A 27,578-nucleotide genomic window follows, 5' to 3' on the forward strand; every position below is an offset into this window, starting at 1 on the left:
ATCTCGACTATAGGAACAAGGCTATATGTAGAATCTCTATAATTAGTTCATAGAAACGTGTATTGAAAAATCAGCTTTAAACATCCATTCGATCTGGAAATCTAAACGCTAAACTGGCAATGCAATCCTTCATAGAGAGCCATGTCTACAGCTTCGAAAGCCTCCCATCCGGCTGCAACACCGACAGATGGTTCTCGTTGATATCAGCCACCGTTTGACATCTGCAGTATATTAGCCTCTGTAAAAAATGGATAGGGTCACCGGTACTCACCCAGCCAGCGCCATCGTAACCAGCAGCTCCTGCCGCAGGATCTTAATTGCCAATTCTACCCCCTCTTGTCCGGCATACTACCACAGTCAGCTTTGAATAGAAACAATGGAAAGGGATACCTACTGCAAGACCCCAAATCGGAATCCGACCCATGAAGCAGTAACTAGCACCAAGAGCTAGCGCCTTGAAGATATCGGAGCCGCGGCGAATTCCACCGTCGATTGCCAGGGGGATACGGCCTCGGGCGACATGCGCGCACAGTCTGAGCGAGTCCAGCGTTGCAGGGACACCGTCGAGCTGGCGCCCACCGTGGTTGGAGACGATGATGCCGTCGACACCGTAGTGGATTGCGAGTTCGACGTCGGCGGGGGAGCATACTGCTGGATGTTAATGTCGACTTCGTCTACGTGGACGGACGTAATGTACCCCCTTTGAGCCAGATCTGCATTGATGTGTTCGCGCGAATCCAGGGAATTGTCTGTTCCCAGTCGAGACTTGGATCTACGTACAGTTAGAATAGCTTTCTCAAGGAGATGGGTAGATGTACCATAGTTGGTCTTGTCGGAGTCGTCGCTCCCATTGCTGAGGATGTTCGGCCACTCCATGTCTTCTGGCAGGAAGAAGTTGTTTCGCATTTCGTTCAGGCGCATGCCCAGCACTGGCACGTCCACTGAGAGGAAGAGTGCCTTGTATCCGGATTCTGGGAATGTCAGACAGGAAACAGCGCAATGCAGGGAAGACGTACTCTCCGCCCGTTTCAACAGCTGCAGTGTTATCGATCGATCCCGAAGCACGCACATCTGGATCACGTATGGATTCCCCAGTCCTTGCGCCCCGACGTCCTCGAGGGAATAATTCGAGTAGGAAGACAGACCCATGCAGATACCGAACTTGGCTGCTGCGCGGGAGGTCGCGACTTCGCCGTCGGGATGGGCCAGTTTCTGCGATGCCGCCGGGCTGAATCCGAAGGGGAGGGAGACCTGTATTGACATTCTTGTCAGTATAATCCATCTAGCTATGTCTGGGGAGTCACCTTTGTGCCTAGAATATCGGTGCTGGTGTCTACGTTGGCAACGTTGACCAGAACCCGGGGGAGGATTTTATAGCGATCGTATGCTGCTTCATTATCGCGCAGTGTGATCAGATCCATCGCGCCCTCGTTGTAATAATCTGTCGATTGGAGCTTAGTATTCAGGCCATTGATGCCCATTTGCTCCCAGTCTGGTCGCACCTCGAACCATAGCAGGGAGCCTGCTGCTTCCCCGCCTCTTCAAGTCTGCAATGCAGGAAACATCCTGGGCGAAGCTCTCTCCCCGGTGGGCCATTGTGAGTGTGATCGGTGGCAGCTGGGATGGTGTTGCGATGGTGGGATGCAGCAAAGCGACAGGGTCCCGGCCTTAAAGCAGACGGACATGAGCACGTACAGCCCGTATGGTGAGCCTCGGGGTAATAGACGCCGTCGCTATGCTGCGGTGATGGCTTCCTATCGTGGAGACAGCTGGGATCGGGATAGCCTGCCTGGTTTGTCGTTTAGGCCTTGTGTTGGTAATTGGAGCCGACAAGCCAGTGCATGTCGCTTGTATTCTTCCATGAGTAGGCATTGGTTCTAAAATGGGTGCTTATGCGGAATATTTGTTTACGTTGTCTTTACCGTGGCGATATACTGGGTTGGTGTTACAGTATGAACAATAGATATATATATATATATATATTAGGGCAGACCCGGCCACAAACCATTATCAGCATTTATCGACATCTACCGGACCTTTCTACACTGCATAATCCAATCACACGTAATCACCAGTTAACCAATTAAAGATAGGAATACGTTCAATAGATAACGAGTATGATCCAGTACCACAGACTGGAGCTCCACTCACCAACGCGGCAGGCGATTCCGACCCAAACCCCACGGGCTTCGATTTGCTGCACTTCACGATCGTATTTCCCTTCTTCTTTTGACTTCCTGTTCGAAGGCACTTCCCTTCTCGCAGCTGCCATCATAATCATGGGCTCCAGGTCCACCCGCCCCCGCAGATCGCACACCCTGGGCGCATGCCGCACCTGTCGTCGCCGCCATGTCAGATGCGACCAGAAGCGGCCTGTCTGTCGGACTTGTCGGAATCTGGGAGTCCCCTGCGAGGGCTTTACCAATGAAGTCCGCTGGATGCGCAGCAGCAGTGGGAGCGACAAGGCCGACGACACCGCTGGCACCCGCCGCCATCTCTATACAGGTCAGTATCGCCCGCTCATACCGTGACTGACGACTGACGCCCCCCAGAACAGTCTAGACAGTCCATGAGCACGTCCCTGGGCTCAAACCTCGTCTCCGGCTCCATCAGTGCGTCCCTTGCGGAAATCGACGTCAAGACCCGCGATCCCGATCGGCCGCCTGTGGGCGATATTGTCGTGGGCCCATTCTCGGTGCTGGACTTTGCGCCTGATGCGTCCAACAATATGCAGGGGGAACAGCAGCAGCAGCAGCAGCAGCCAGAGAGTCAGAAGTACACACCGCCAGAGCCAGAAGGCGCGCTTCGTAGTCCACCGCAGACGGTTTCTGATACGGCTGTTGCTCAGGATCCTGGCGTCGCACTGCCCTCGTTACTCAACGACTCGCCTTCACATATCGACGACTTCCTGCACTGGTCGGATATCCTAGGTTTGAGTCCGGAGCAGCCGGGATTCTTCCAGCCGTCAATGTTGAATTTCGATATGTACTTAAGTGCCGATGCGGTGGCTGATAATGCATCGCACGAGTTTGTTGTCCCTGAGGACATTGCGCCAGTCCAGAACAACATGGCAGCCATGACCCCCCCATCCAGTGCCATTGAAATGGCCTCGACGTTCCTTGACGCAGCTGCACTGACTGATGCGCCGTTACTGTTCAAACACTTTAACGAGAGAGTGGTTCCCCAGCTGGTGATCATGCCGCTGGGCGACAAGTCGCCGTGGAGGATCATGAATCTCGCCGCTGCAATGGCCACTTATAACGATTTGACCATCCTAGGCTCGCAGAGGATCAGCCATGCACGCCTAGCAAATCTCTACGGTTTGCTGGCCTGTTCTGCAGTGCATCTCTCATCAACGCACAACTCCCTTGGCTCACCCGGTCACTGGCAGCAGGCTGCCGGCCAGATGTTTGAGCAGGCCAGGGACCACATGCAAAAGTCGCTGCGATGCGAAACCAAAGATCCAAAGCGAGCAAAATACAAGGACCAGTTCATGGCCATCTGCTGCTTGATTGAATACACGGTAGGTTGCCTGACCGTTATGCCTGCACTCTACTGACTGTTGCAGGTCATATCAGGACAGCAAGAACATGCAAGAACACTCATGGTAAACGCCGAATACATCCTGCGAGTACGCGGCCTGCTGAAGCATCGGATATCCCAAAAGTCACGGCTCCTACACCATGTGTACACCTGGCTCCGCCTGGTCGGCGAGAGTACCTACGTGCTGCACGACTACAACCCATCGACCTCCTTCATCGAAGCCCTCGACACGAACTTCCAACGCCATCGCCAGCAAACCATCTCAGAGGGACAAAATCCCCACGAATCCAATCCCCGACTAGACGACTTCCTCCGCCTTGAAGCGCACGACGCAGACAGCGACCTGAACATCAACGAGCCCAAGGACGAACAAACCGGCCTGCACGACATCCACCTGCAAGACTCCCGCAGCTTCTCTGACACCCTCTACAAACAGGTCTACGGCATCCCCGAAACCTGGCTCAGCCTCCTCTCCCAGACAACCCGTCTCGCAAACGTCATGGAGACCTTCCGGCGCGCACAGCACGCAGGCGAGAATACCAGCCTCGAAGCATGGGAGGCCCTGCACCGCCGCAGTATCCGCCTCGAGAACCTCATCTGCTCGTGCGATCTCACGTCTACAAGAGCCGGAACTGAGCCGTCGAAACCGCATAGTCATATGCTGCGCGCCCTGAACGCAGCCCTCGTCATCTTCTTCTACAGACGCATCCGCCGCGTCCACCCTGCTATCCTGGCGGCGCATATCGATAGTGTTATTGCCTCCTTGACAGACTTTACGGCTGCCCTGCCGCATGAACATCCGACTGGACCTGGGGCGGCGTGGCCCGCTTTCATTGCCGGGTGTGAGGCGCTGACGACGCAGAGACGCGAAGCGGTGCTGGCTTGGGTTGATGCGGCGATGGCGAGTTGTGGCCCTGCGGGATTCGCCGTCGCCAGGGAGATTATGCTGAATTTATGGCGGAGGCAGGATGAGCATCTTGAGACGAATCGGGGGGAGCCTATGCCGGTATGGACGACGTTTATTCAGGAGAGGCAGATATGGCCGTTGTTCTGTTAATGTATTATCTCCTACCAGTTTATGTATGTAATGAGTAACGACTGCTACTGTGTGATAATGTCCTTGAAATCTATATTTCATTCATGAATACATACAGCCTCTGTAATGCCTAGTTTTTAAAGCTAGATAGTCTTCACACCAGCATTCTGGAGCATCGTCTTCAACTCCGCCTGCAGGTCATCATTCAGCAACGCAAACGGCTTGCGCAGTCCACCAGTCGACTGCCCCCTTAGCTCAACCCCCGTCTTCACAGCAGCCGCGTAATTGTGCGACTCCAGGAACTTGCAGATCGGGAACGCCTTGGTCCAGAGCTCGCGGCCGCGCTTGAGATCACCGCGCACAGTCACAGCCTCGTAAAGCTCAACCGCCAGCTCGGGGATGATGTTTGCGGCGCCCCAGACTCCACCGGGACATCCAGCCGCGAGACCGTAGAATGTGAGTGTATCCCATCCGTTGAAGGCGGTGATCTGATCCGAGAGACTGAAGACGAGCTCTGTGAAGGCCGGCGCATTGCCTGAGGTATCCTTGAGGTACTTGACGCCGACCTTGGACAGGCCTGCGATCTCGGTTGGGGATAGAGTCAGTCCCGACGCAGAGGGGATGTTGTAGTACATAATGGGCAGTTTAGAGGCGTTGTGGATTTCGGCGAACATCTCATGGAGCTGTTCGAGGTTCACGGCGTCGTAGAAGGGTGGGACGACCATGACTCCTGCGGCGCCGGCTTGGGCGGCGTGCACCGCCAGCTCGACTGCTTCGGCTGTTGAGGTGCTCCCTGTGCCTGCGACGACGGGGAGGCCGCCGGCGTATTTGACGCAGAGTTCTGTGAGTTGCTTGCGCTCGGCAAGGGATAGGGTTGTGAATTCGCCTGTGCTTCCGCCTGGGACGAAGCCGTGGACACCGGCGGCCCGGAGTCGGTTGATGTGGGATTCTAGACGGGCTTCATCGATCTTGGTTTTGTCGTCGGTGAAGGGGGTGATGAGGGCGACGAGGATTCCGTGCAGGGAGGACATTGTGGTATATCTTACTGGAGATTGCAAGATAGAGAGGAGTCGATAAAACAGGAAAGAATGCAGAACAGGTATGAGACAGATGGAGGGGCTTATCTGGCACGAGGGGTACATATACTTCTCAGGAACTAAATCGGGGCAGGCAGTTGGAAAGGCCTCCCTGTTTGGTTTCTAATATTGCCCGCGGGCGTAGGAAACGGTTGCCGTTTTGGGACAGTCTCTATCGCCACCTCCACAGTTGGGGAAGCCGAGCTTGGCAAACACTTGCTGTTCCGCAATTATGCTGCTGCTGTATTTACATACATAGTATTAGGCCCATTTTACGGGGCGTAGCCGTGCATTTAATGGGACAACTGTCTCTAGTATCAAACAGTTATGAACTGGCCGTCATTGGGTGTAAGCTAGCTTATCAACACCAACACCAACAGAATGATTGGGAGGCAAGGAGCAGTCTTATTGATATTCGTGGCCTTTGGGTCGGTCCCAAAGCCCTGAGCTTTCGGACCTTTACTGGCACCATTATCCGACCATTATAATAGAATGATTTAAATATAGCTACGCTTGTTCTTACTTGCTTTCGCGGAATGCCCTTTGCAAGCAATGGATTGCTAATAATATCTGGAACAAAGAGGACAAGGGGAAAGAAAGACGGAGGTAAACGTATCACTCACCCACCCCGGTCAGCGGAACAATATAGTAACAAACCAGGTATCAGGATGTAGTTGTTGTGCATTCCGAGGCCCGGAGAAACAGCGTATCGCTGAATATTGGGTGGTATATCATGCCCAAAACCTCCATGTCGCGGTTAGTAACGATTCTGAAAGGGCCTGGATCAAGAGCAGGGTACCCCGGCTTTGCGTGGCCCTTGGTATTTTGAGAACTGTAGTCGTATACCTTTGCAGGATATGTCCACATAACAGTCGTCCTACCTCCCTTTCCCGGAGTCGGACTGTCCTGGAATGCCTCACCATCCAATGTCAACAGTGTCACTCGCTCATCCTTGAAAAGGTTTTCATTGTCACCGTGCCCATGGGGGCGTTTGCCTCGGGACTTACTATTGCTTGGTCTAGGAGCGTGCTTCAAGATGTACTGCAGATGGCATATCCGGAATAACGTGGTAATGCTACTATCGTGACGCTCGTAGCCCCGAGGTATCTGGAATATGGTGCAGTATTCATCCTGCTTGCACCCGTCCATGTGGGGGAGTAGACCCCGTTTGATGGTGGCCTCAACTCCAATATCTGGGTCAACCTGCATTGTTAGCTCGGAACTTATCGGAATCAGGATACCTACGGCCTTGCTAGAGCACGTCACTCAATAAATAGACTGACGGAACAGGCAGGGTAATACAAGGCCGAAAGCATGACAGCGTCAAAGAAACCTGATACGCTCGTAGCCGACTCAATAATCGGAAAAGCGTCTTTGTAACATCTTGTACTAGTCTTTGTTCACCGACGGGTCTACGAAGATGGTCTATTAATATATATATTGGGTGTTTTGACTTGGTTTTCTTGTTTTGATGGTTCGAAGTCGCCCCATGATATAGCGAGGGGTTGCTATGAATAGCCTCTTTCGACGTTATTCCGCATCAGGATAACGGCAATCATGGGCAAGAAAGTACTTAAAGTTATGTATTCGCTTAGTGAAGATAATGTATTAAGGAAAATATTGACAAGAATTATCAATCTTTTTTTCTCGATCCTCAAATTCACGCGTCGCTTAATAACGCTAACAGGCATACGGCAGACATTGTTTCTGTTGCCCTTGATTTGTTGTTTGTTTCTTTATACGGACCCCTATTGTCCACTTCAAGTTGCAATGTCAGCACTGAATCTATGTCTCGAGGTAGAAGAGGAAGAACTCAATCAGGAGTTCGGGGGTTATAAGCCTCGAGAATCAGCGAGCATTCTTACTCGGTGCCTGAACTTGGATGCAGATTTGTCTGTGCGCGAAGCATTCTTGCGCTTATATGCAATGCTTCCAGAGAGAGAAACGCAGATTTCCTATGGGGACATCCGAATATCGTGGCCAGAATTGAACCTCGGTGGTCTGCTCTTGGATGCAGCCAGGCAGATACCGTACTCACACCCGGCGCAGGCGAAGCTCGTAAAACTTGTTCAGAACCTGGGCAGATGTGACAGATTTACCAAGCCCATTGGCATGCCCGGCTATGTATTCTACGATGGCATGACGGAATTCAAAAGAGAGTGCCATCGAATTGGCGGAGGTATGTCTCCTGGAAATGGCAGACAACGCAGTCTCAAACTAACACCGAACAATAGCAACCTGGGACACTGATACTGAGGCTCAGCAACTGGTCAATATTTGTGCATTCCAAGGCCGCCTTGCATCTACCGGCTTCCTGAATCCGCGTGAACTGATGATCTGGTGGATGAGAGACACCTTGGAACGGCCTGCATCGAGCTACGCATGGTCTACGCTTGTCATGGGCTCAGCCGTCTGGATTCGATATGGCGGAAGCTTTCTTTTCCAAACAATGGTCCTCGACCTGGAGCCTGAGGCTGAGTATTACCAAGTCTTCGAGACGTACGAGCTGTACGATGGTCCAGTATTTGGCTTGGAGCGTTGGGATTTTTGGCAAAGAAGGTTCGCGGAGATTTCGACATCTGAGGCATACCCAGTCAATGACGAGGCTCGCCGACTTGCGGCCGATGCAGCAGATTACATGGCAGCTCTGGCGCGCACCGCTCGCCCTTCTGCAATCAACACTGGCGGGGTATGAGGGCGACTTGTTACTGCCTTTGGCTATAGCGTAGCCAGACCCAGGTCCAGGTCACTGCCGCTGCTGATATCCTGCATATGAACTCTCACCCCTGGTGCCATATCCCCTGTTACTTCCTGTCAGTATTACCTTCTGCCATTCGTTACAATTCGTAGTATTCTAAGCCGGCCGTTAGCCGTTAACAATCCACTGCTACCTGTGTTATCTATATATCCTTCCTGTATAAGATGCTTGGCCAGCTCAACATTTCCCATCACTCCAGCTGGTAATATATGTTGTGAATCCGACAGCGCCATAAACGTATACCTTTTGGAAGCCGCTCAGATTAACAGAAACCAAGTGGCCGAAGGAAACCTACCTCTATTTTAGCACATAGGGACCCGCACATTTTCCCAAAAAGCAGGACCCTGTCATTGCTTTAATAAAGTAGGAAAAAACAATGTTAAACAACGGTCACTCCACGATAAATTCAATTGCGTTTGAACAAGGCGAATGACCTCAGAATGAGGGATAATGCGTGAACTCTCGTACTTTCATCCGAAGCAGCCGCGCTTATCACAACAATAACCCCGGGCACCACAGGAATCTTCGAACAACCTGTCTGAGTAGTCCACGAATGGCGTCAAGAAGCAGCCCCATTGTTGTATCACCGATATGGCGCATACAACCAGCTGGCAATCAACCACTGCACCTCGTATGGCCCGTTGACCAAAGGTATTTTCATATACCTCTTTGCATTGTGCTTCCTTTTTACATGTATCAGAGCTTACTGATCTCCTGACGCTGGACCTTTGATGCTACTGAAGCGCTTCACTGCAATCACATGGTATAAATGATACCTAGTATTTACATGCTAAGGCAAATCCGTCCAATATGCAGTAAAGACACGAAACCGGTGTGAGGGCTAGCAACAGGACCAAGGACTGAGCCACTACCACAATTTGAATAACCATGGAAGGAACGCTGAATGGACATCCAGTTTAGGAAATACAATTATGGCAGTATCTGTGAGAACAACGAGACTATCACAAGCGAGGTACGTTCAAGAGCTCTGGCGCTCCTTTCACCAGAACGGTTCGCATCCAAACCATGGCAAGAATGGAAATATCTTACTCACAACGTAGCTAGGCCTGATATCCACTGCGCGCTTGTCGGGTTCGAGTGGTCTTAGGCCAAGGAAACCAAGCTGTGGACGCGGGCTGAGACGATAATCAACAGCGGCTTGGCCAGAACCGCAACCCAAAAGAAACCGTAGATGATGGCAATAGATTTGATAGCTCATCATCGGCTGGCAGGCACAGAGAGACTAGGCTGATTGAGTTGTATATACTGCGGTTCGCCAGGAAGTTATTGGCTCCTTAACTTGGTCAAGCATATATAAGAGAGTTCTAGCATTAGTAACTATAAATATTAGTCCAATATTTTAAAGGAGCTTGATTATAACTATAGGGTAGTAAGGAGGGAGGCGTGGCGTCCAAGTGCCACCTTCAGATAACTCCGAATGCGCGGCATCCATAATACACCCCATTCCCCATTCCCCATCCCCCATCCCCCATCCATCTCCATCTAAACTCCAATACAAACATAATACCCCGCCCAAAGCGACGCACAATTCCCCCCGACCCCACTATTCTAGCGATCAAATTGCGCTGCAGTAATGCCCGCCTTCTGCTCAATCGATCAGCACGAGTCGCCGTTCATAATGCGGTGGTATTCCTGTACGTTGGGTTACCGATATTGACGATGCCGTACAGGGCAATACAGCTGAGTACCAGAAATGTAATTTACAAGCCGCCCTGCGAGATCTCTTCGGTAACAACAACCTCTTTCCACTCATCATCCTGCCTCTTTCGCATTGCGTTTACTCGACTATGGCCCCGTGCAACAACGAGATTCTGCTCGCACTTATCCCGGTAGAGATATGGGCGTTGGTTATTGACTTTGTAAGCTTCCTCGGTCTCATTAGCAGTGGTGTTATGCACCTAACCGAGCGCCGTAGCGCGTCCAATAAGCTTCAATGGGAGTCATGGACAACAATGCACTCGTTGAACCTCTCATGTCGCGATTTCCATGAGATCGTGTCACCTGTTCTATTCAAGTCTCTTCGCATTCGCTTTCCGAGAGAAAGGCGGAGCTCGCAGATATTCAACCAAGACAACACGCACAAACGGCTGCATGAACTTCTGGTGCCAGACAATATCGTGAACATACACCAACACGTTCGATTGCTTACTCTCTCCGGACACATCGGCTCAACAGCCTATAGCCATGGCGCCTCGCTTTTGAAGCTTGTTGAGAGTCTGCCGAGTCTAGAAATCATCAGGTGCGAACCAACAGCAATCACTACCGTACACACTGACCAAATGCAGATGGCGCAGCATCGCATTCCCGCCGCATTTATTTCGCACACTCAAAGCAAAGCAACAACCACCTCTCTTCTACTACGAAAGCCTTCCCCTACCACTCGTCCAAGACGACCTATTAGGCGCACCTTTCATCAAGTCTCTGAACATCACCTACAGATCAAACCCCATGAGCCGTGACAACATTGAAATCAACGCCCTCGGCGCTGTTATCCTCTCGCTTCCGAACCTGAAGCGTCTGGTCCTAAAATATAACCCTGGGCCGCAGATTCTCAACGGCGCCAACTGTCCGCCCAAGCCGATTTTTGATTTGCCGCCTGCTACCACACTGGCGCCTCTACAGGTGCTCTGTCTTGCGAACTTCGCCTTCTCGCCCGAGCAGGCGGCTACATGGGCGCGATTTCTTGCCCAGCTGCAGACTCTCCACCATCTCGATCTCGACGGCGCCGCCGATATGACCATTCTAATCAACCATCTTTCCGATTGTCCGGGCGCTGTATCAAGCCTGCGCTCACTATCATTCCGGATTCACGACGCAACGCGAGCAGAAAACATCTCGCGCGTGACGTCGTCGCTTGATAGACTACTCTGCCAGGTCAAGCACCTATATGCATTTTCCGCCCACGACCTCCCAAAGGAAGTTCTGCGCAAGGTCGTCGGGCACCACCGCGGCAACCTCCGCCAGCGAAGCTGGCGACATACCTGGTTCCCGCTCCTGGATGAATATTTTGCTGGCATGCACGAGCTGAACCCCATCGGTGTGCGGCGGTCAAGTGAACATCGGTCTCTCGCGTGTATTTTCTCTCCGGGGGAGGTACGGGATTTGGCCGAGAAACTTCCGCATCTGCAACGATTGGGTGTTGATTTGTGTTTTAGGCGGAATACAGATTTGGTACGTCTGTTCTGCTGCCTGCCTCTATCCATTCATTCGTCCCTCCCTTGTTCTTTTGTTTATGGTGGTGATAATGATACGATATGATACTAACAACTTGATTTGTCAAGCCATACATGCATCTTAGCGCTCTAGCATCCTTCCCACGACTCAAATACCTCGAGCTAAACTCGCCAAAGATCCATTGGTCAATGAATCCATGGCTGAAGACGCATTTCAATACATAGCAGCGGAGAAGAATCGTCATGGCAAGGAAGCGTTAGCCGAAGCCTTAGCCGAAGCCTTACAATCCCGGTTCGTACAACTAGCCATCAAAGCCGGCGAATGGGAATCCTTCCCCTGGGACGCAAACGATCGAGACAGACGCTATATCCCTTTTGCAATAGTGTGCTGGCGCGAGGACGCAATCGGCGCTCCTGATAAGATACATATGCTCCGCGTGGAGTCCCAATCGCCGTGGCGCCTGAGTTTTCTCGAGGAGAATAAGTTCGAGCAGGCGATGGATATGGCAGGGCTGTTTGGGGGTGGGATAGAAGGGGGGCTGGACTTTGCTCCAGGGATTTGGTGATTGGGTTGGGTTCCTGCTCATCGGCATGGCATGGTATAGGATACAAATCTTAGGCTCTGGAGGGTTGGTTGTATGAGCCCTGCAGCTACAGGGGGAGGGGGATTATTAGGTGGAAAATCTAAAGCTTAGACGCCCAGTCTTTCAAGCGTGGAATAACTCTCTTGTGCTGCACTTTACAGTATATATCAGACTATATCCTACAGTTTAAATGCGTACTTAAAGTCTACTGATTTATCTCTAATTTAGGTACACCATTCCATGTTTTTTATGATGACTTTTCATCCACTACCCAAGAGGCGGTCGTGAACATTAACTGGACGATGCATAAGATGCTTAACAAATTTGGTACTGACAAGTCCAAAAGCATTGGATGGTTCTAAAATAATATTGTGTTTTATATATCTGGTCCCCAACCACTTTCAGGGCACAATGAAGACGAACAAATCTAGCAACATGTAGATGTCGTCAGGAACAAAGTCCATCGTGATAGCCATCGTGATACTTAATGCAGTGATAGGGATGTCAACGACGATGCTGCGCTATCTAGGTGCGCCTTGTGATTGTCAATAAAGCGTTCCATATTTATGTGCCAGCCCGTTCTTGCTGAACCCGTATGTGGCGCACTATATAGAGAAAGCTGCAAAGGATGGCCTTTATCCGCCATGTTGCCATATACAAAGGAGCTTCAGTATTGGAAGCTCAAAGAAGGCCATCCACGCGCGGAGCCAGATGTCCACATCAGACTTAATACAATTGGCCACCTATATCTACTTCAATATAAACAACCAAATCTGGCTCGTGCTCGGCTCTTTGTCGCTTTGTCTCGGGCGTTCTCGGCAGCAGATATGTTATCCATTCTTTCATTCCACGGCACTGTATAAAGCGCTCACCTCACATCCAGCCTGTTTTGGCCAGAGAGGCTTTCCTATCTTTGTTATGGAGATCACAAATTGCAGCATGTCACAATCACCGTCAACATTGAGCCTTCACTACATGTCGGAAGAGAGCAATGATGAGCTTGTCCTGGAGGCCCTCGACTGTGAGGATGAGGCCCAGAGCAAACGCAAAACCAAAGACACAATCCAGGTGCTCAAGGAATTCCTCAAATCAAAAGAAATCTTTGCCGACCTAAAGGCATGCAAGGCCCTTTACGACATGATGCCAGAGGCCGGGACAGAGGAATCTTGGTACGAAGGAAACCTGAGCAACATAATCATGGCCACAGCCAAACAGATCCCACATAATAGTGCAGCACAGAACAAGCTCGTCAGGCTCATGGGAGAGCTCGCAAGGTGTGACAGATTCAATGTGTTACTGACTAGACGCTGGTATACACACCCCGAACGGGTGGGCCAGCTCAGCCTTGCCTATTCAAATTACCTTCGCCTGTGCGTATATGGGAGGGCATGGTGGGAACTATTCAACGGTATGCGCAGGGGCATCCGATATATGCATAGCATCTGGAGAGGCTGACATGAGGTTCAACTAATAGCGGTAGAGCCCCAGCAGTACGACAGCGAATTTGTCGATCTATGCGCCTTTCAGGCTCGGCTGTCAGCCGCAGGGGTCATGGATAATACATCAGAAATGCTATGGACCATGAGGGAGGTTTTGGAGCAGCCAATAGATGCGTGCACCTCCGAGAACTTCAGTATCCAGATCAAACTGGTTGCGGTTTGGATCTTACACGGTGGGCAACTATTTTACAAGAACATAGTGATTGACCCGGAACCCGCGACGGGAGGGTCCCGCATATCGTACCGAGCATATGAGCTCTATAGTGGCCCTGTTCTTGGGCTGCAGCGTTGGAACTTCTGGCAGGCGAGGCTATTTGAGCTCGCCAATCATTCCGATATTAGTGAGGAAGGTCGGGATTTAGGAACCAGGGCAGCTGATATTATGGCAACTCTTGCGCGTGCAGCCAAAAGAGATACCTAGATACCTCTTTGTCGGTTATGAAGGATGCTGGGCCAGGCAACGTGAATGGAGCTCCTTCGTTACTCATTTTGCTGCGTGTTTCTTCTTTTTACAGTCACTGATTATGAACCAAAGCAGAAGGAAACGGAAGTTCCAATCCAAAGTCTCATACTATTGAAAGTAGGAATAAGAACAGAGATGTAAGAAATGTATGTTGGAGCACCTCACTATAGCCTCATGGATTGTGGAAATAACAGCCAGTACTTCCATAGTAAAGCAGATCCATCGGATAGACTCCTGACCGCCATAACATCAGGACCAAAGGCAGGGCCACTACAACGATATCAAATAACCATGAGAAGAGATTCTCGCAGTAGAATAGATGTAGGAGATGTAATGATGACAGTATCTGTGAAAACGAGGAGACTAATAAAAGCAAGGCACATCCAAGAGACCGGGTTCACCGAACGGTTGGAATCCAAACAATGACAACAATGAACATCTGCCACTAATATTGTTGGTAAGGCTGGTTTCTACTGCACCATTGTCGCATGGGTAGACTTGGGCTAGGGAGAGCCAGAAATGGAAGCGCTCTGAGATGATAATCTATAACGGCTTGTAGGTAAGATGGCGACGAGCTGGTGATCTATGGCGGCTTGGCCAGAAGCGCGATCCCGAAGAAATTGTAGTTGATGACAGTATGCTTGCTCACGAATCAGCGGCTGACAGGCACAGAGGCCGTTTTGGACCAGGCTGATTGACTCGTCCGGACCGAGCTGAATCCCGAGATAGGGCTGGCTGCGGTTCGCCAGGGAGTTATTGGCGCTCTGACTCGGTCGAGCATGTGCAAGGTGGTTCCTGGGTTGGCGAGTGCGCGTGCCATTCCAAGTTCGAGCTGTCCGATGTTTCAATCTTGGTGCCCTTCCTGAACTACATCGACGCAGTCACCAAGGGGTGTCACGGCGCTGGCGGGAGAAACTTCTGCGCGACAGATCTTGCCACCTTTCCAGGTTACCTTGACATCTCCTATCCTAGTTGGAACCTCTTCAAACTTGCTACGAGCAGAGCCAGCTGAGCGGGCTTTTGAATAGGTATCGGGATCGATCATCATGGTGAGGAAGTTCTTTTTCCAGTCGGTGATTATCCGCCATCGACCGGCCTTGTTGCGCTGAGCTTTGCGAGGGCGACCATGATCGTCCTGACGCCGGTAATTAAATGGGCCCCCAATATACATCCAGAAGACAGGAGGTCTGAGTTCCAGATTTTGAGAAGGTGTAGTCGTGGTGGGTAGGTGGTCGGGGAAGTATGGGAGCTCGGACATGGGTATGCGCCCACCCAGCTGAGGAAGACCGGTGCGCAGGTGATCAAGAACACCTTCATCATCTAAGTAGGCATGCGGCCTTCGTCCGTTCGTCTCTTCTGATGATGGCATCGGAGTTCCATGGTCGTCCAAGTTGGCCTGCGCCTGCAGCTTGCACATTTCCGTCGGGCCTTCGCTGGTGGGTTGATGGGGACGGGGAAAATTGAAGACCGTGTCCTGCACGGTGCTTGTGGTACAAGCCATCGTATTCTGGGTTGTCAAAGGATGGGCTACCGGCAAGTGAGGCGTCGGTTGGCTATGGTGTTCGCTCGGTGTTGCCATCCAAAGAGGGTGTTGTGAGCGAGGAGATGTGTCCTAGACTTTGCAGATGTTCGATCAGGACAACTCCTGAGCGCAGAGCTGCTGGCACTTTTATGGTCCCAGGTCATTCTCGCTTAGCCTGTTTGTATAGGTGTCTAGAGGTAGACGTGCAAACGACAGTCTTTATGCGTAGGGCAGGCAGCGTTGAGTGAACCTGGCATATCCAAGCCCCATTGTTGCAATGTCACGAATGCCTCAGATTGTACGTCGCACTTGCAGCACGGGGCAAACCAGAGAGGAATGACTATATTTAGCTTACCTTGAGAATGTATCTATATTTTCATCCATAACATCGAGGCCCTGTGCCTCGCGCCCGGCTCTTTGTGGCTTCCAGCCCTTGCCGTGCGAAACATAGACAGCACCGGTTTCATTCAACGCTTGAGTATTCAAGAAGTCGTCTATAGATTATTGGGGCCTTCCCAAGTTCTTGCCAATGGAAACAGGTTCACACGTTACGTTTTTATTTTATTTTGATATTGAATTTCCAACTTACAGCATGTCGCAGGCACCGTCCACCGAGCGCCTCCATTTCAAGTTTTCCACGGATGGGGATGAGACTGATGACGGTCACGGCTCGGAATGCGAGTGTGCTTCTTCTGAATGCGAGGATTGCGCAGCTGAGGACGATGGCAGCGAGAGGTACGAGCGCGAAGGTGCAATCAAGCGGCTCACGGAGTTCGTTGCGTCTGACGACCTCAACGCGCATGAAAGCACCAGCAAGGCCCTTTACGACATGATGCCAGATGCAGAGGTATCGGAATCATGGGCAGAGCAAGAACTGTGCAGTCTCTTTATGGAGATGGCAGAGCAAATCCCCCATAACCACCGGGGGCAGGACAAACTCGCGGCGCTCATGATAGGACTCGCCAACTTAGACAGGTTCAATGCTCTGGAGCAGAGGCGCATCAATCTAGACCCCACAAGCGAGGGATTCATGCCAATTGGATACTCGTACTATTCGCCCTTCGTACTGTTTGGCCAGGATTTTGTCGAGCTGTGGTCGAGTATGTTGATTCTTGTCCGTTGCAGAACAGACTGACTGAGTTATATGAACGGCAGGAACATCGCCGGAGTGCTACGACTCTTGCTTTCTCAATTTATGCGCTTTCCACGCCCGGCTCTCGACTGCAGGGCTTGATTATAGTCTCCACTTCAGGATCTTGAGCATGAGAACCATTCTGGAGAAGTATACGGAGGGATACAGTCTCGCGCAGCGTAGCATTTTGGTCATGCTGGCTGCGGTTTGGATCCTGCATGGCGGACAGTTGTTCTTCCACCACGTAGTCGTCTACCCACCTCCAATGACTGAGGAGAACTGGAGATCCTATCGATCGGGTGACCTCTATAACGGTTCTATCTTCGGTTTGGAGCGTTGGAGCTTTTGGCAAGCGAGGTTAGCAGAGCTCTCCGATAATTCCGGTATTAGCGAGGAAGCTCGTGGTTTAGGAAGCCGGGCAGCCGATCTTATGGCAGCTCTTGCACGTACCATCAAATGAGTCAAATATCTGGGTTGTTGTTCTTTGTGAGTTACAAGGGATGCTTGGCCAGGCGATATGACGGAGTTTCCGTAGTGGCCGCTACTGTACTTACTTGTTTTCCTGCGATTTTTCTTCCTGCTTACAGTCGCTCGTCATGAACAATGTTGCTGATCATCCAAATACTATAGCCAATGCAAGCCATCTATTCCTTGTCTCGTGGAAGTGCGTCTTGACATAGTGCATTTCCGCGCTGTTACTAGGTAGCTGACTGGCTGCAGAACAAGGGGAAAAGTAGAACAACAGCCGAACAAAGGTTCCAATCCAACCATTAGTGGTATTAAAAGCAGTAATGACAACCGTGGAGTACAAAGTGAACTTGGGAAATTATGGGAGATTATGTATTGGTATATCGTAAATCAAACAAGAGCGCTTAGTCTAGTGTATGAGGGGTATCACCTCAGTGTCGGTAATATGCGGTGTCGTCACATTCATAAAATGATAGATGAGTCAAAAGGGGGTGCAGGTTACAGGCGGCTGTTGTCTCTGGCGGTGCTTTTCGTTCAGCATCATGACAGGCTCGATGCTACCAGGGGTCTATAGAGCCGGGTATCCCGATGGTAGGGGATGGCAAATGATGGACAATGTACACCGCTGGGCATATCGGTTTTGGGCGTGCTTGTGCTGCTACAATACCAGGCTTGGGAAGGCGGCGGCGAGCAAACAAGGAGAGGAAGGGGTAAAGGTAGATGAGGCGAGAGCGAGATTGTGAGATATGTCCGCCTTGTGGGCGACTCAACCGCGACATAGGGCTCGAAGTGGGATTGGCAAAAGCTTACGCACTGTCCATTACCGTGGTGGGACGTGGGACAATTATTTGGACTATGTGAACGGCATACATTTCCTGGCATTCATCGGCTCGCACAAAGCGCCCATTTTGCGCAGGGCTATGGGCCGCCATTCCGATGATGCGTCTTTCTCGATCAGTGACAATGCGGAATGCACCAGCCTGAGCGTCCTCATCTGCATAATCGAAGTTTGGGGCGCCAACGTACATCCACAACACCGGGGGACGCTGTTCCCGATCTAGATCTAGGCTGTAGAGGTCACCTCGCAAATCGGCCAGGCTGGCACGCTCATTAACAAACAAGTCTTCCCGGTCCTGATACGCATGTGGCCTCCGGCCATGTGGTTCCTCACTTGTGGGCATTGGTGCGTGTTCCAGCCAGGCCTCCGCGTCACGATGGCGAAATTCAGTCTGGAAACCGTCAGCAGCGTAATGGCTGCGGCGAAACGTGTAAACAGTTTCATATTGGAAGAGGACCAGGATGGTAATGGTAGGATAGTTGAATATCCGCATGTCGTCCATTTTCTCTGCGGACAGGAAAAGACAGAAAGGTTGCCAGCGGGGCAATTGGGTGACGGGAGGAATAGCTAGGCGCAGCGTGTGTCTCAATAAAGCGGAAGCAGATGCAGAGTGTTCAGGTATCAAAGAGACTGGTCAACGTCCCCTGTAGAAGTCATGGGGTTGACGTCCCCTTTATGTACGTTACAGATTCACGCAGCATTGCAGCGTCAAACGACTATAATTAAGCGAGCTTCTGACCACAATGGCTATATGAAACTGCAGTCTCATGTACAAAGGATTCCATTTAGAACGCCGTAGTTGGGAGAGGGTGGCTAAAAAGACTATACTCAGAATCGGCATTGGCTACGCAGAGCAAACGCGCCACATAATGTTTCCGCTGCTGGCAGCTGAGCTAGAACTTGGGACGATCTGGCCTTCATAATACCTGTTTAAAACTCGCTAATAGTCAGGCAGTGAAGGGAATGGTGGATGTGGTTGGTTTCACGTCTACCATCACAACGTGCCATTGCCACCTTGGTTCTTCTATAAATACTACGAGTTTCCTGCGTCTGCCTCGGATTAATCAGCTATCTGTAGCCCTGTTTTCCTTTTTTTTATTTCCCTCTTGATGGTCCATTATCGTTTATCCTACTTTACAGCATGTCGGAACCACCCTCCACCCTGCATCTGCAAATGAGACCGTACCAGAGCTCCAGCCGTAAAGTCGGGGTCTATACGTTCAACAAAGTATTCCGCGTTCTGGAACGGTATCTGGAGTCTGACGAAGCACGTTCTATGGAGAGCGCCTGCGAGGAGCTGTATCAAATGATTTCCCAGGATCCTCCTGGCGGGAAGCAGTGCAGCACCTCTCAAGACACTATGTCCCAGGATACCGTTGCTGAGGATGTAGACATCCAGAACGAGATATCTCAAAACGAGGCCGACAAAGACAGTTCGTCAAAGAGTGATCGCATCCTCAGCGAGACCATTCTGTGCATTTCAGAGGACATTCCATACGACCACCAGGCGCAGATTAAGCTTCTGAATCTCGTCCGGGAGCTCTGGACGTGGGATATTCTCAATGAGCCACTCAGAAAGTGCGTCAGGGTTTCCGGTAATTCTGTCAGAGGACCGCGCGCATATCAGGATTACAACTATGTGCAGTACGTGAGCATGCCAGTCTTTCGCCAGGAGTCTCGCGGGCATGCTGGGGGTACGTTTTCTTTAAAACCCCATTTCATGTTATGGTCGGTATACTGGAGCTGACTTTGTCTATCCTTAGGCTGCTACATCCCTAATGAAGCCGCAGCTACAAGAGTTCTGAACGCCACTGCTTTCCAGGCTCGGCTGGCGTCTGCTGGGTGCCTAAATACTATTGACCAGATGATCTGGGACATGATGGGCCTGGAATCGGAACTAGTTTCGCCCTCAATGGCCATAGCCTGTCCTATCGCTTCCACGTCGATGAACCCACCGGCGACCTGAGATCAGACCACTTCGGTGCCGTCATTTCAGGGCCTATCCCGGCAGACCCTGAGCCCATCGTTGATGGCTGGACGGGCATGCCTGATCGCGTCCGTCGTGAATTCCCCGATCAAGGACGCGGCGACTTTCGCCTCCCGGCGTTTTGCATCAAGCAGGCGGCAGGGCATACCATCTCGGCGTTTCGGTATCAGTCGCATGAACTTGTTTCTGGAAAGCCGGGCTTAAATGGTCTTCCTGCAACGTTTGGTGGTGTTGATGACGCGCAAACCGTTGTTGTTCGACTGTTTGATGAGCATACTCACATTGCTGCGGCGTTGACCTATACCGTGTTTCCCGGATACAATGCGATCGTGCGTAGTTCCAGTATCACCAATAGCAGCACGGAGGAAATCACGGTTAAATCTCTCGCCAGCATGAGCGTCGACCTGCCCTTTGAGGAACTGGAGATGCTCGGACTGCGTGGTGACTGGGCCAGGGAGGCGCACCGGCAGAGACGACCGGTGGACTACGGAGTGCAGAGGTAGGGAGAAGAGAATCAGGAAAATTAGGCCATGGAGATGTTAATTCCCTCATAGCTTTGGCAGCACGACTGGGTTCTCGTCCCATTTGCATAATCCATTTGTCGCCCTGGTGCATCCCTCCACTACCGAGTCGCAGGGTGAAGCATGGGGCTTCTCGCTGGTCTACTCCGGCTCCTTTTCGATCCAGGTTGAGAAAGGATCCCAGGGCTTGACGCGCGTCTCGGTCGGACCGAACCAGCTGTCCTGGAAGCTTGCGCCGGGCGAAACACTGACCTCGCCTGAGTGTGTCGCTGTCTATTCGGCGGATGGTGTAGGAGGGATGTCGCGCTGCCTGCATCGACTGTACAGAAGCCACTTGATCCGTGGCAAATTTGCAACCAACGATCGTCCGGTGCTTTTGAATAGCTGGGAGGGCCTATATTTCGACATTGATCAGGACCGAATGTGCCAGCTTGCACAAGAATCTGCTGCATTGGGCGTGAAGCTCTTGGTCATGGACGATGGCTGGTTTGGGCAGAAATACCCACGAACGTCTGACGCTGCAGGACTTGGAGACTGGATCCCCAATCCGGATCGATTCCCCGATGGCCTCGCACCGCTGGTAAACAAAATCACCTCTCTCAAGGTTTCAGACTCGGACACGACCCTGCGCTTCGGCATCTGGGTGGAACCGGAGATGGTGAACCCTCAGTCCACTCTGTACCAGGAACATCCAGACTGGGTGCTCCACGCCGGCAGATATCCACGGACCGAGCAGCGGAACCAGCTTGTGCTGAATCTGGGCCTGGCAGAGGTGCAGGAGTTCATTATCAATGCAATCTCGGACCTGCTCAACAGCGCTGATATCACGTACGTGAAATGGGATCACAACCGGGGAATGGCTGAGACACCCTCCCCTAGCGCAAACCATGCATATATGCTAGGAATGTACCGGGTATTCGATATCCTCACTAATCGCTTCCCCGACGTCCTCTGGGAGGGCTGTGCGTCTGGTGGTGGTCGATTCGATCCAGGAATCTTGCAGTACTTCCCCCAGGTGTGGACGTCGGATGACAGTGATGCTGTCGAGCGTATATTCATTCAGTTTGGCACATCGCTCGCGTACCCTGCCAGTACAATGGGTGCCCATGTTTCCAGTGTACCGAACCACCAGACCGGGCGGACTACACCATTGACCTTCCGTGCCCACGTCGCCGTGATGGGCGGGTCGTTCGGTCTGGAGCTCAATCCCAGCGAGATGGCCGACGAGGAGAAGAAGGCCATTCCCGGGTTGATTGCTCTGGCGGAGAAGGTGAATCCGATCATTCTCAAAGGCGATATGTGGCGGTTGAGCCTGCCGGAGGAGTCCAATTGGCCAGCGGCCATTTTTGTGTCAGAAAGCAAAGATCAGGCGGTGTTATTTCTTTTTCAGCTCGCCCCGAATGTGAATCATACCATGCCCCGTGTGAAATTGCAGGGACTGGAGCCTGAGGCGATGTATCGTGTTGACGGTGATGGGCCTTTCGCGGGCTCGATGCTGATGAATCTGGGCCTACAGTATTCCTTCACGTCGGAGTATGCTAGTAGGGTTGTGTCCATAGAGAGGGAGTAGATATGCTTAGTATAAGCCCCATAATTGTGGTTCTTTGCGTAACAACGATACTTATTCTGAAACGGCGATCTGGTATGAAGCAAAGCTAAGAGACGAGCGCCGTTGAAACGGCGCGTCAGTACAGATCATATTGATCTGTCACCCGCAATACTGTGCAGAAGTTGATATTGCTCTATTTCTTTCTGGAATACCTTTAGCGTTAGACCCTCTGCAGAACGTATAACGACGCCGACTGGACGGAATAAATTAAAGACCTGCCCCCGCAACCATTTCCGGCATTTCACCGTGGCAAGCAGGGATCTGAACGGGCTGACAGGTCCTCGTGTTTCACAGACGATTTGACTGGTCAAGTCTCCAAATTTGCAGTCAAAACGCAGGCAGGGGTTGCGGACCGTTGAAAAGTTCCTCGGTCGATGGTCACCCTTTGCTGATATAAACGCTATTAGCCAGCGCTGTTCGTGTTTAATTTTACAAACTGACAGAATTCCCTTCGGCATTTTGAAACAAGCGGCTTTTATCCAGACATGCTCGCCTCGGTCGTCCTGAATCATGGCCAGGATGTGGGTGTTGGGTATCCTCCTCTTGTTCTCAATGCCTAGTCTGGTGGATTCGCAGGCCTGCGAGGACATAGAAAACCTTCCACAATGTGCGGTACGAGTATCTTNTTCCCTGGTGATGGCTATACCAAGCCCTAACCGCGCCCTAGGCAAACTGTTTGCCGGGTCCGTTCGTTTGCAGCGAGACAGAGCAAACGCTGAAGCAAACACTCTGCCGAGGAGAGTATGAAGGAATCACGTCGTGCTACGAGCGCAACTGCCAACTGCGTGAATATCTCTGTGAGAGTCCTGTCCTACATCTTACATCCTCCCCTAACAGCTTCTTCTTAGATTCCATGAATGTCACCAACGCCGCTTGCGACATTCCACCACGCAGTCGCCAGTCAACCCAGATTCGCCTCGGCTCGTCGTTCATCGCTCTGACTACAATAATAATGGGGTTAAGGATTGCTGGTCGACCTCCATTCTCCGACGCTTTTCGGATAGATGACGTGATTGGTATTGTGACTTTTGTACGTACTCTGGTCGGGTCATGGAATGTGCCTAACTAGACCAGACCACAGCGATGGTGGACACGGCGATTATGATTGAAGGTAAGAGGTGTTTGAACGATATATTCCAGCAGCTAAGCAGTCCAGGAGCGAGGCTAGGCTGGGGAACAGACATGTGGGCACTGACCCAGGCTCAAATCATCGCCCAGATGAAGGTCCGTCTCGCATCCAGACTCCGCAAGAACTCCATTATAACACTACCAGCTCTTTTACGTCGGCATAATTTTCTTTTACTTCTCTGTATCCGTCGCAAAGCTTGCCATTCTGTTCTTCTACCTTCGCATTTTCACCACCCGCACGTTCAAGCGCGTCACCTACGGCCTGATCGCCCTGTGCTCGGCCTACTCCGTGGCAGTCGTCTTTCAGAGTGCGTTCAACTGCACTCCGGCTTCATACTACTGGACGAGATTCGATGGTGTCTCCGAAGGGACGTGCCTCAGCTACGCTGCTTTCAAGGTCATGCCACCGCTCAATATCGCCCTGGACGTGGTCGTTATGCTCCTGCCGCTGCCGCTGCTGCTGAGACTGAATCTGCCTCGGGCGAAAAAGATTCGAGTGATCAGCATGTTTTCTGTTGGTATTTTGTATGTTCCAACATAGTGTACTGTTGGTATATTCTAATCCGAACAGGGTCATCATCGCAGGCATCCTACGCCTGACGCATCTCTATCATTCTATCACGACGTATAACATTACTTGTGAGTCCCACCGAACATAAGAGTACTCCTACTAATATTTCAGACAATGGCGGCGAGCTGTCCTACTACGGCGTCATCGAGGCAGATGTCAGTGTTATGTGCACCTGCATGCCTGCCATTGCAGCATTACTGAAGAGACTCCTGCCGCGGTGGTTTGCTTCTTCAAGAGAAACGTATCCCACTTTCCAAACGGCACCGTCGACGCGAGGGACATTCCGATCAAGCACCAACCCTACAAAGCCGGCATCGGGGAGTGCAGAAGATATTAAACTTATTACAGTATTGCCCGACCATTCGCCGGTCCGGCGGCCGGACAAGTCTCTCAGTCCGATTAGACATCATTATATGTAATTATATATTTCCCACTTGGCGAATAATATTAGTAGTAAAACTCTCTCGCCAGCCCCGACGCATCTGTATCCAACTCACTCGGTGGCATCTGAGGCACCAGCAGCGTCTGTGGGCTCTTCACCTTGATATGCTGCGTTGCCCACGCCTTCTGCCTTCCTACACTCGTGTGGGCAAACGTAACTGCATCGACAAACTCAGTGTCCCAAAGCGCCTGGCTCGCAGGCGACAGCGCCGTCAAATGGCCCTCGATATACGTGAGGAACATCTCCAGCGACTGCAGCGCAATCAGCGCCTCGTACGCATTGTTGGACGCATCCTCCTCCATGGGGAATAAAGCGCGCCGCAGCCTCTCGCAGACTTTTCGTCCGTACAGGCGACTCTCATGGTACCGGGCTACAACTGGTTCGAGTTTGCCAATGGCATCGTGCGTAATCCGCCTCATGACTTCCAGTCCAGCCTGGATCTCCAGATCGTGCACCAGTCGCGGGATGAGATCACTGTAGATATCGCGCAGCATCTCGAGGCTTTCGTGTGTTGCGCCCAGCCACATCTCCAACCAACGAATGCGGTTGTGGGACTCATCCTTGCGAGTTTCGGTTGCATTGGTTTTATTCTGCTCCACGCTGTGGATGGCCTCGCTTTGACGCTCTGGGGCGACGGGGGGCTGTGATTCCTTCTGGACGCATTTCTCGATTCGCACCGCCCCAGACTTGAACATTGGTTGTTTGGAGACGGGGTCCCATTGTTCTGGATTGTTAGATATGTGATCTTTGTCAAGAGATTGCTACGTACCAATAGTAAGCTCGTTCGCTGCTCGCGCGCGCTTGTCCTTCGAGTCGAAGTACCCGAAATGGAACGGGATGAAGACGTGCCCTTGGTTTATTCCTTCGATCTTCACTTGAAGTTCGACTTGTCCTCGCCTGGACCGCACGATTACCATCTCGCCGTTACTGACGCCGATGCTGTCCGCGTCTTCCTGGGATACAACAACGCATGCATCTCGATCAGCACCCTGCAGCCGCTTCGATCTCCCGGTCTTGGTCCGGGTATGGAAGTGAAAGACATTCCTCCCTGTCGCTAGTAGAAAAGGGAATTCGCTATCCGGCTGCTCCAGACTCGGCTTATAGTGGCATGATTTCAAAATCGCCCGGCCTGCTGGGTTCATGGCCTGGTATTGCGACTTTGTCAGTGGTGCACCGGTCTCGAGATCGTGCCCGAAACTCTCGCAGTATTCTGTATCTGTGAAGAAGACGCCGTCTTCGAAGAGTCGCTCTTTGCCGTATGGGTACTCCTTCGTGCAGGGCCACTGGATCCCCGACCCGCCGGTTAGTTTCTCGTAGCTCAGCTCGCTGCAGTCGAGGGGCCGGCCAAAGGACATCTTCTTCCATTCAGCAAAGACTTCCTCTGGATTCGTGAAGGGGATCAGCACTCCCCCGTCTTTATTGCGAAAGTCCATTCTCCGCGCAAAGTCGAGGAAGATGTCCACGTCTGCCTTTGCTTCCCCCGGTGGCTCGACGGCCTTTTGCGACAGGTGCATTGTGCGGTCGACGTTGGTGAAGCAGCCTGTTTTCTCGCCCCATTGTGCGGCCGGTAGGACCACGTCTGCGATCGCTGCGGTCTCAGTGAGGAAGATGTCCTGCACGACGAGAAAGAGGTCTGGCTTTGTGAGGAGGTCGCGCACGCGGTAGAGATGGGGCAGGCTGACGAGGGGGTTTGTCCCCGACACCCAGAACATCTCGATGCTGCCGGCTGCGACGAAGTTGAGCATGTTCTGGATGTGCGTTGGCTGGTTCCAGTGCGGGACGTGCGCCAGGTCGATGTTCCAGATGTCGGCGATTTCCTGCATGTGGTTGGGGTTCTGGAAGTTGCGGAATCCAGGGTATTCGCCGTCGCAGCCTGTTTCGCGGTTGTTCTGCGCCGTGGGCTGTCCGTTCATTTGGAAGATACCGCTGCCGGGTCTGCCGATGTGGCCGAGCAGGAGATTGATGTTGTTGATCTGGCATGCTGCGGCGGTGGCCTGGTTGGACTGGTAGACGCCTTGCAGCGCTGTTGAGAGCAGACTGCCGGATGTTGCTAGGGCTCGCGCGGTCTCGTGCAGTTGGAAGACGGGGACTCCGGTGATGTTTTCGACATATTCCGGGGTGTATTTCTTGACCGTCTTCTTCAAGTCGTCTATCCCGCAGACATGCTTTGCGATGTAGTCTTCGTTCACCCAGCCGTTCTCGATAATCAGGTGCTGCAGCCCGTTCAACAGGGCCACGTTGGTCCCAATCTTCGGCGTCAAGTGGATTGTCGCTTTCTTTGCAGTATCTGACAGGCGAGGATCGACGACAATGAGCTTTGGTGGGTCTGGCCCTGCAAGACGGTCCAGCACTCGAGCCCATAGCACCGTCTGCGTGGCGGCCATGTTGTGTCCGACCAGGAACAGGCAGTCTGTATAGTCGATATCTGAATACGAGCCCGGCTGGCCATCACTCCCGAATGATTCACGCATGCTCGCAGCGGCAGTTGCAGTGCACAAACGCGTATTCCCATCCCTATCTCATTAGCAACGGACGAGTATCTCATGTAAGACATACATATGCAGCGTATTCAACCCGGCTTTCCCAACCATGGCAAGCACGTAATACTCCTCGAGCAACAGCTGTCCACTGGTATAGAACCCAATACCGTGGTTCGTCAGTCTCGACTGGATATCCTTTGCGCGGTCTACAATCAGCGACATAGCCTCGTCCCACGACGCCCGCTCCAGCTTGCCATTGCGCCGGATCAGCGGGTGCTGCAGACGGTCGGGATGGCCAAGAGTTATCCATCTATACTATTAGTATATTTCGTATGCAAAAAGACAGTCAACTAACCCGTTCAGCCCCTTCGGCCCCAGTCGTCCTTTATTGACGCGGTCGGCTGTTCGTCCACGCACCCCGACGACCTTGCCATCTTTCACCCCGATGTCCATGCCGCAGCCATTGCTGCATCAAGTAAGTATTGATCTCTGAAATCGAGATAGAGACGTACCTGCATAGAACACAAGCACTCTGGACCCATTTGTCCGGCTTATCGACGAGATGCGAGTCGCACCGCGTCGGCCACTGGTGCTTGTAGGGCGTGCGGTCGCCCAAGATGTTCTTGATCGAGTCCCTGGATTCGACGACCTTGGGCATCGTGCTGAAGTTGTGGAGGAGAGATAATTACAAATCAGGGCGTTGGTGTTGGTTGTTGAGGTCGCTTCC

General features: G+C 51.9%; 13 protein-coding genes across 13 annotated transcripts; 7 read left to right on the forward strand and 6 right to left on the reverse strand.

The window, feature by feature from the left end:
- Positions 1 to 131: 131 nt before the first annotated feature.
- Positions 132 to 1,596, reverse strand: ASPSYDRAFT_212504 (alpha-hydroxy acid oxidase; the record flags this gene model as incomplete). Its single annotated transcript, XM_040844040.1, has 8 exons — positions 132 to 221; positions 272 to 348; positions 395 to 648; positions 698 to 772; positions 819 to 971; positions 1,017 to 1,251; positions 1,305 to 1,441; positions 1,503 to 1,596. The coding sequence occupies 8 exons, from the start codon at positions 1,594 to 1,596 to the stop codon at positions 146 to 148; spliced, it is 1,101 nt and encodes a 366-aa protein (XP_040697353.1). The 3' UTR covers positions 132 to 145.
- Positions 1,597 to 2,279: 683 nt separating this feature from the next.
- On the forward strand, positions 2,280 to 4,600 carry ASPSYDRAFT_94748 (Zn(II)2Cys6 transcription factor; the record flags this gene model as incomplete). Its single annotated transcript, XM_040853016.1, has 3 exons — positions 2,280 to 2,505; positions 2,553 to 3,523; positions 3,569 to 4,600. The coding sequence occupies 3 exons, from the start codon at positions 2,280 to 2,282 to the stop codon at positions 4,598 to 4,600; spliced, it is 2,229 nt and encodes a 742-aa protein (XP_040697354.1).
- Positions 4,601 to 4,722: 122 nt separating this feature from the next.
- ASPSYDRAFT_62137 (dihydrodipicolinate synthase family protein) lies at positions 4,723 to 5,610 on the reverse strand (the record flags this gene model as incomplete). Its single annotated transcript, XM_040850078.1, has 1 exon — positions 4,723 to 5,610. The coding sequence occupies one exon, from the start codon at positions 5,608 to 5,610 to the stop codon at positions 4,723 to 4,725; it is 888 nt and encodes a 295-aa protein (XP_040697355.1).
- A 708-nt stretch (positions 5,611 to 6,318) lies between these two features.
- Positions 6,319 to 6,864, reverse strand: ASPSYDRAFT_36484 (uncharacterized protein; the record flags this gene model as incomplete). The annotated part of the gene is made up of 1 exon (XM_040845432.1): positions 6,319 to 6,864. The coding sequence occupies one exon, from the start codon at positions 6,862 to 6,864 to the stop codon at positions 6,319 to 6,321; it is 546 nt and encodes a 181-aa protein (XP_040697356.1).
- Positions 6,865 to 7,425: 561 nt separating this feature from the next.
- ASPSYDRAFT_36485 (DUF3632 domain-containing protein) lies at positions 7,426 to 8,505 on the forward strand (the record flags this gene model as incomplete). The annotated part of the gene is made up of 3 exons (XM_040845433.1): positions 7,426 to 7,834; positions 7,890 to 8,344; positions 8,380 to 8,505. The coding sequence occupies 3 exons, from the start codon at positions 7,426 to 7,428 to the stop codon at positions 8,503 to 8,505; spliced, it is 990 nt and encodes a 329-aa protein (XP_040697357.1).
- A 1,701-nt stretch (positions 8,506 to 10,206) lies between these two features.
- On the forward strand, positions 10,207 to 12,173 carry ASPSYDRAFT_73021 (uncharacterized protein; the record flags this gene model as incomplete). Its single annotated transcript, XM_040850685.1, has 4 exons — positions 10,207 to 10,293; positions 10,350 to 10,673; positions 10,720 to 11,605; positions 11,733 to 12,173. Exons 2-4 carry the CDS (start codon positions 10,387 to 10,389, stop codon positions 12,171 to 12,173), a joined length of 1,614 nt encoding a protein of 537 aa, XP_040697358.1. The 5' UTR covers positions 10,207 to 10,293; positions 10,350 to 10,386.
- Positions 12,174 to 13,130: 957 nt separating this feature from the next.
- Positions 13,131 to 14,111, forward strand: ASPSYDRAFT_94752 (DUF3632 domain-containing protein; the record flags this gene model as incomplete). The annotated part of the gene is made up of 2 exons (XM_040853017.1): positions 13,131 to 13,599; positions 13,666 to 14,111. The coding sequence occupies 2 exons, from the start codon at positions 13,131 to 13,133 to the stop codon at positions 14,109 to 14,111; spliced, it is 915 nt and encodes a 304-aa protein (XP_040697359.1).
- Positions 14,112 to 14,997: 886 nt separating this feature from the next.
- ASPSYDRAFT_36488 (uncharacterized protein) lies at positions 14,998 to 15,654 on the reverse strand (the record flags this gene model as incomplete). Its single annotated transcript, XM_040845434.1, has 1 exon — positions 14,998 to 15,654. The coding sequence occupies one exon, from the start codon at positions 15,652 to 15,654 to the stop codon at positions 14,998 to 15,000; it is 657 nt and encodes a 218-aa protein (XP_040697360.1).
- Positions 15,655 to 16,267: 613 nt separating this feature from the next.
- ASPSYDRAFT_94754 (DUF3632 domain-containing protein) lies at positions 16,268 to 17,267 on the forward strand (the record flags this gene model as incomplete). The annotated part of the gene is made up of 2 exons (XM_040853018.1): positions 16,268 to 16,775; positions 16,831 to 17,267. 2 exons carry the CDS (start codon positions 16,268 to 16,270, stop codon positions 17,265 to 17,267), a joined length of 945 nt encoding a protein of 314 aa, XP_040697361.1.
- An 814-nt stretch (positions 17,268 to 18,081) lies between these two features.
- Positions 18,082 to 18,615, reverse strand: ASPSYDRAFT_36490 (uncharacterized protein; the record flags this gene model as incomplete). Its single annotated transcript, XM_040845435.1, has 1 exon — positions 18,082 to 18,615. One exon carries the CDS (start codon positions 18,613 to 18,615, stop codon positions 18,082 to 18,084), a length of 534 nt encoding a protein of 177 aa, XP_040697362.1.
- A 639-nt stretch (positions 18,616 to 19,254) lies between these two features.
- ASPSYDRAFT_62138 (alpha-galactosidase) lies at positions 19,255 to 22,191 on the forward strand (the record flags this gene model as incomplete). The annotated part of the gene is made up of 3 exons (XM_040850079.1): positions 19,255 to 19,757; positions 20,015 to 20,599; positions 20,655 to 22,191. 3 exons carry the CDS (start codon positions 19,255 to 19,257, stop codon positions 22,189 to 22,191), a joined length of 2,625 nt encoding a protein of 874 aa, XP_040697363.1.
- Positions 22,192 to 23,091: 900 nt separating this feature from the next.
- ASPSYDRAFT_532721 (uncharacterized protein) lies at positions 23,092 to 24,539 on the forward strand. The gene is made up of 6 exons (XM_040848660.1): positions 23,092 to 23,246; positions 23,305 to 23,341; positions 23,387 to 23,454; positions 23,504 to 23,883; positions 23,930 to 23,997; positions 24,041 to 24,539. Exons 2-6 carry the CDS (start codon positions 23,314 to 23,316, stop codon positions 24,346 to 24,348), a joined length of 852 nt encoding a protein of 283 aa, XP_040697364.1. The 5' UTR covers positions 23,092 to 23,246; positions 23,305 to 23,313; the 3' UTR covers positions 24,349 to 24,539.
- Positions 24,377 to 27,509, reverse strand: ASPSYDRAFT_94758 (molybdopterin oxidoreductase family protein; the record flags this gene model as incomplete). Its single annotated transcript, XM_040853020.1, has 5 exons — positions 24,377 to 25,095; positions 25,141 to 26,885; positions 26,928 to 27,161; positions 27,207 to 27,317; positions 27,364 to 27,509. 5 exons carry the CDS (start codon positions 27,507 to 27,509, stop codon positions 24,377 to 24,379), a joined length of 2,955 nt encoding a protein of 984 aa, XP_040697365.1.
- Between the last annotated feature and the right edge of the window lie 69 nt (positions 27,510 to 27,578).

This window comes from Aspergillus sydowii (assembly GCF_001890705.1).
Source record: "Aspergillus sydowii CBS 593.65 unplaced genomic scaffold ASPSYscaffold_16, whole genome shotgun sequence".
NCBI lineage: Eukaryota > Fungi > Ascomycota > Eurotiomycetes > Eurotiales > Aspergillaceae > Aspergillus > Aspergillus sydowii.

Coding starts and splice junctions, on each gene's coding strand:
- ASPSYDRAFT_532721 (XM_040848660.1), top strand. CDS start 23,314: ATGGTGGACACGGCGATTATGATTGAAG. Junction 23,884..23,929: donor ATGTTTTCTGTTGGTATTTT/GTATGTTCCAAC, acceptor TAATCCGAACAG/GGTCATCATCGCAGGCATCC. Junction 23,998..24,040: donor CACGACGTATAACATTACTT/GTGAGTCCCACC, acceptor CTAATATTTCAG/ACAATGGCGGCGAGCTGTCC.